Raw genomic sequence first — 6,000 nt, 5'->3', positions numbered from 1 at the left:
GAAAAAATAAAGGAGCAGTAATATAGACCTAGGGAGGGAGGGTTATAGGGTTGGCAGTGTACCAGAATTCCTACTGAGGTATTTTATTTTTGTTTTGGCCAGTTCATTGTCAAAAGAAGCTCTCTTTTAGTAGAACGAATAGATAGACCAAACTTGGCTTTTGGGAAAAGCATTTTTTTCTTTAGAGAATGTATCTTTGGATTTTATATTGGGAGCAAATAGGCAGATTATATTGTAAGATTAAGTCCTCATAACCTACTTTGTTAGAAAGCCTCTATTCTGTAAAGGAGGAATTGCTATAGTTACTCATTATTGCTTATTTAACATTGTTTTTTGAGAAAAGACTAAAATGGGAACATAAATTGAACTCAAGTATTTAATTAATTTAGGTAGAAATTAGTATCAGAGCGATGTATTGAGTCAAACAGGCTTGGGTTAAAATCCAGTTTCACTTTTACTGGTCTTGTCATTGGATTTCAGTTAGTCACCATGAGTTTCAGTGTCCTCATCTGTGAAATAGGTCTTTACTTCATAGGGCTTTGATGAACTATATGAAATACCTGGCAGATAGTACGTAGTAATTGTTGACTGCCGTTCTCTCTGTTCTTAAATACATTTTAGAAAGAAAAAACTCGGATTTTTGGACATACTGAATATTAATTCACAAGAGAATGAGGTGGAAGGAATCCTAGAGGGTTTAAAACTTAATTATTTGAATTGGCCCAGTTGAAATACTGAGCCTTATTGAAAAGAATCCATATAATTTATAGAATTGTTTACTTAGAAGAAAGACGATAAACATTCACATGTCCTTTAAATGGGTATAAATTAAAGAAATTAAGTTTTAATTTCAACAGAGGCAGATCACCCATTCAGAGATGATAATTCATTAGTGTATTTTTGCTTTAATTTTTTCAATAATGTCAAAGGAAAATTTCTCATATTTGTGTTTCAGATAGCATCTTATTTTGTCAACATGTTTGTTTTTACTCAAGTGTAACTTATATGGTAACAGCAGAACTAAAATAATATTTAAACTGATTTGTATTTTAAAAGTATTTTCATACTGGAAGAAAAGATTTGGTTGCCCATCACTTTGAATAACTTTCTATGTGATAAGTTATTTTAAAAGTCTGACGAATTAAATTAGTGAAGTGTTTTATTAGATTACTGTGGACTAAGAGTTACGAATATTTCCTGCCAATGTACTTACTATTTTGTATTATCATCATATATTTGGAATCGATTGATTAAATGCTGTTGCACGTGCTAGTTTAACAGCCCTTTACAAAATAAAGAATGGTTGATATATATACATGAATTAGTAGACCTCACATATAATAAATATACTTAAAAGTAAGCTTTATATCAATAATGAATTAAAAAACAGGCCATCTGTTTAAAAAGCAATAAATGTTAATACATGAGCTCTCTTACAAAGAATAAACCAGAGCATAAGTAGTTGACAGAACAAGAATCGTCTTTATTAAACCTGCTTACAGCTGCTACTATGCCTTTTCTTTGTCAAGATAAAAATAAGACAAGTGATTGTATGAAAGACGGAACAAAGGAAATTGTTGATTCCTTAATGCATTTTTAATCTGATTAAACTGATAACAAATTTATAGGTGTATAGACCACTATGTTAAAGATTTTGCCTGGTAGCTTCATCTTTTATACTTTACATACTCAGTGTATTAATTTCTATTTTACTGTGCCTATTTTCATTAATTTATTTATGATGTGTAATTTTTCTGTTTCTATGTAATAAAATTGAGGGTATTATTTATATAATATTAAATTTGTTTTAGCTTTTCTTAAAGTGTGTGAGGGAATATACTGTATTGCTTATTCCTTAAAAAAGATGTATATAATGAAATGGATTTGTTTCTATACAATTTTTTAAATTATGGTAAAATAAACTCAAGATTTAGTTGGTTTTTATCTTTTAGTGATCTCTTTTATAGGTTTATTGATTATCTCTTATAAAACATACACATGTAATTCTTATTATAGTAAAACAGTCCTAGGGATTATTTGATGTACTGTACTTTAGATAGAAAAAGCAGCTGCAATTAATTTAAGAGATTGCTTTAAATCAGGTCTTCTTAATTGGAATTTTGTGAATGAACTTTTGTGTTGATAACTTTCCTTCATTATATGCAAAGTAGAGTGTATACATATGGGGGAGGAGAAAACACCTACACTTCCTTAATACTTCTGGAGGGGAGTGTAAACACACAAAAATAAGGGTAAGAACCATTAGTTTATATAAGAAAAATCCTCAAATATTTTAATGATCCAGATTATAGGAAATGCAAATAAATGATTGATATAGTAGTTTTAATATGTAGATAATGTTAGAAACACTGTTATGTCAATCTCATTATCTATTTGCTTATGCTCTTTTTAATTTTATGCAGATGGAGGGAGCGAGGAACCACCGGATCGAAGACAGTCAAGTGTAGACTCTCGCCAAAGCCGCTCTGGGCAAGGTAAATTTTCATCAAATTGATTATTACATTTCAAAAAATGACGTTAGATATTTCTTTCTGGTATTTAGGATATTGGCATGGTATAGTTTAGATATTCTAGTTTCTCATTTAGGGTTTAAGTGATATGATGTAAAAATCTATTTATTATTTATTCATGATAAAAGAAATTTAAATATTGTCTAGTGTCTGTTTTTTTAAATAATATTAAAGTTTAATTTTGAAGCATTATGGTAATAACAATAACATTTGTTGGAGTATCATCACATCTGGCTTTTTATATTTCAATATAATATTTTTTGTCTTAGCCCTCTCTCAGAAGAAATGGTTTTTGTTGGTAGTTGCTATATTTTCTTAGGATCTTCCAACTTATTTTCCTTTCCTATTTAAACTTTATTATCATAGGCCACTGGTTAGTTTTTGAAGGGACAACTTTAAAATTAGCCAAAGACATTCTGAGTCAGTGAAATCTCCAGTTAGACCTTTTCTAACTAACTTATTTAACATTGCATGACCACCAGCTCTGCGTTCCTTCTTCTTGATAGTACTTACTACCTTTTTATTTATTCTGTTGATTTTCTCTGTTCAAAACTAAGATGGATGTTCCATGATAGAGGTGGCTTTTGTTTATTTTCTCTGTTCAAACTAGAATGGATGTTTCCATGAGAGTAGTGATAGCTTTGTTCACTGCTGTATCTTAAGTGCCGGTAATAAGTACATAGTATATAGTAGTCACTAAATAAATGGTGAATGAATGAATTGATCTCAACGATAATCAATTCTGATTGAGAACCCAAACTGGTGAATAGATTATAAAATTTCAGGCAGTTATTTATCGAGTTTGGTTTTCAAAGACTCTTTAATAGCATAAAACAAAATAAAGCTCAGATTTACAAATGTGCAGCTTTTAATCCTGTAAAAGCCTCAGATTTACTTATTCTATAATTTTGTCCCTCTTTTCTCCAACTTTGCGTTTCCCAGGTTTTAGAGTTGTACTATTTTTATAAAATTTTTTGTTGCAGAACAGAAAGAGAAATAATAGGAGTTGAAAATTTTAACTTTTGCTAATATTTAATCATACTTAAGTAATAAGCATGTATTACGAATATGTCTGGAATTTATCTTGTTCACTCTTATTTTCCTTGTAAACATATTTTGATATAAAAATGAGATTATATTTGTAAAACTCAATAAAACTAGCACAAATTAGTACTAAAATTGTAATTATTAAATGTCTTAAATTTTATGAAATGTCAAATATAGATGTGTGAAATTGCTTATCTAATTTACACTGAGCTTTGTCAGTTAAAATATTTTTCAAATCAATGAGTATAATTGAATTTTATTAACAAAGCTAAACTTCAAACAACAAAACCAGGGATTTCTGTGACCCATAATACAACTACCTGATCTTAATTTGAAGTCACCAGGAATTATATCATTGTCAGGGTTAATTAATAGTAAAAGCATGTTTCTTAACTTCTTAGAGATTTTGTTTCTAATATCTCTTTATTCAAAAGAAAGAATTTGTTTGGTTTTTTTTTTTTTTTTTGAGATGGAGTCTCACTCTTGTCCAGGCTGGAGTGCAGAGTGCAATGGCTCGATCTTGGCTCACTGCAACCCCTGCCTCCTGGGTTCAAGCAATTCTCCTGCCTCAGCCTCCTGAGTAGCTGGGATTACAGGCATGCACCACCATGCCTGGTTTATTTTTGTATTTTTAGTGGAGACGGGGTTTCACCATGTTGGCCAGGCTGGTCTCTAACTCCTGACCTCAAGTGATCACCCACCTCAGCCTCCCAAAGTGCTGGGATTATAGGTGTGAGCCACCGCACCTGGCCAGAAAGAAAAATTTTAAAAACTATCTATAATGAGTTTAAATGATGAGAAATAATATTATTAGGTGTAAAAGATGGGATGAGCATAAAACATTTGTTACCTTCAGAAACCCACTGAAAGATCAGTAAATAGGGATTAGAAGGAGACAATATCAACACAGTTTTAGAAACTGGAGAGTAGATGAATAATTGAAAACTGAACTCTAACAGTAGCAGAGGAAATCAACAAAACAACCTCAAAAGGTCTCAAAAAGCTCCGAAATGATAGTATGTGGAAATGGAGATGAAATGACAATTGGTTGAAAGTCAGATGAAGCAGCATTGGGTTTCTGGGACTTACCCCCCAAACCACCTAACCAGTCAGCTGGGCAGATGCTGAACTCCTCATCCTAACCTTTGCCAAAAGCAAAATTTATCCTTAGGAGGGGTGGGGGGAAACCAGAAACTCTCTAGCCTGGGAGACACCAGGCATAGTTGAGGGCTGAAGTTCCATGCTAAAAATAGGAGAATTGGACCTTAGCTGTCTTTCTTCTTTTTCCTATTGGGCTCCCAGAATACTGGCAGTTAGACCTTCAGATTTCAGGCAGAAGGTTGAAAAAAAACTGTCTTTTCTGGGGAATCTGACCAAAAAAAGGGAAGATAAAAGAAGAAAGAGGAAATTTAGTCATCAGAGATTCCTGAAATAAACAGGCCAGTTAGATCACTCCATGTATCAAAGCTCCAGATCAGCTTTTTAGCTCCAAATCAGCTGTTCTTAAATATGAGCAGCTAACAAGGATTACTAGATATTTGAAGAAACTCTAAATGTATGAAAGATAGAAATTAAAATAAATGGAATAAAACAACTTGGAGAGACATACATTTTGCAGAGCAAAATTACAGAACTATTATTACCTCCAGAAATAAGAGAAAATAATCATGAAACAAGAAAGAGGTACATAAAAGAGTGATATTATGACTTTTTAAAAAGGCTCTTAGACATTGAAATTCTGATAGTAAAAACCAAAAACTCCATAGAATTATCAGAGGCTAACGTTGAAAGAATCTGAAAAAATAAAGCAAAAGGACAAAAATTATAAAAAGAAATGAAGGAGGAGTGTTAAGAAAAATCACAGGATCAGTCCAGGAATTTCAGTATTCAAATAATAATTGTCAAAAGAAACAGCAGAGAAAATGGAAAAGAAATCATCAACAAAATGATTCAAGATAATTTTCTTAACTGAAGAGCATAAAGTTTCCTGATTGAAAAGGCTCACTCTGTGCTCAGTACAATGGATGAAAATAGATCCAAACTAAAGCACATTGCGGTGAGATTTGAAATCACTGGGGCCAGACAGATCGTTCATGTGTCCTAGGCCGGGAGTGGGGTGTGGGATTGAGTTGGCTTTGTACTTCTCAGTGGTAGCATTGGAAACTGAAAAAGCATCATCTTCAAAATTCTGAAGGAAAATAATTTTCAATCTCTGAATTCCATATGCATTGATACTATTATTCAAATATAAGAATAGAATTAGATATGTACATTTTCAAAAACAATCTTCCTGTCTTATGCACTTTCTAAGGAAGCTGTTGGAGGATGTGATCCATCAAAATAAGAAAGCCAGCTGAATGAAGGAAATGAATTACAAGATATAGGAAAGTCAATAAAGCAGAAAGATTCTTCAGAATGACAA

General features: G+C 31.9%; 1 protein-coding gene across 7 annotated transcripts in view; it reads left to right on the top strand.

Moving 5' to 3' along the window:
- TANC2 (tetratricopeptide repeat, ankyrin repeat and coiled-coil containing 2) overlaps positions 1–6,000 on the top strand; it is a 437,594-nt gene that overhangs the window by 125,533 nt on the left and 306,061 nt on the right. For all 7 annotated transcript variants that reach the window (XM_017549227.2, XM_017549226.2, XM_017549224.2 and 4 more), the window contains one exon: positions 2,424–2,495. In XM_017549227.2, coding sequence (XP_017404716.1) covers positions 2,424–2,495 — 72 coding nt within the window. The remainder of the gene's footprint in view (positions 1–2,423; positions 2,496–6,000) is intronic.

Source organism: Cebus imitator, unplaced genomic scaffold (genome assembly GCF_001604975.1).
Source record: "Cebus imitator isolate Cc_AM_T3 unplaced genomic scaffold, Cebus_imitator-1.0 Scaffold217, whole genome shotgun sequence".
Classification (NCBI taxonomy): domain Eukaryota; kingdom Metazoa; phylum Chordata; class Mammalia; order Primates; family Cebidae; genus Cebus; species Cebus imitator.
This window is presented reverse-complemented; position numbering and strand designations above follow the sequence as displayed.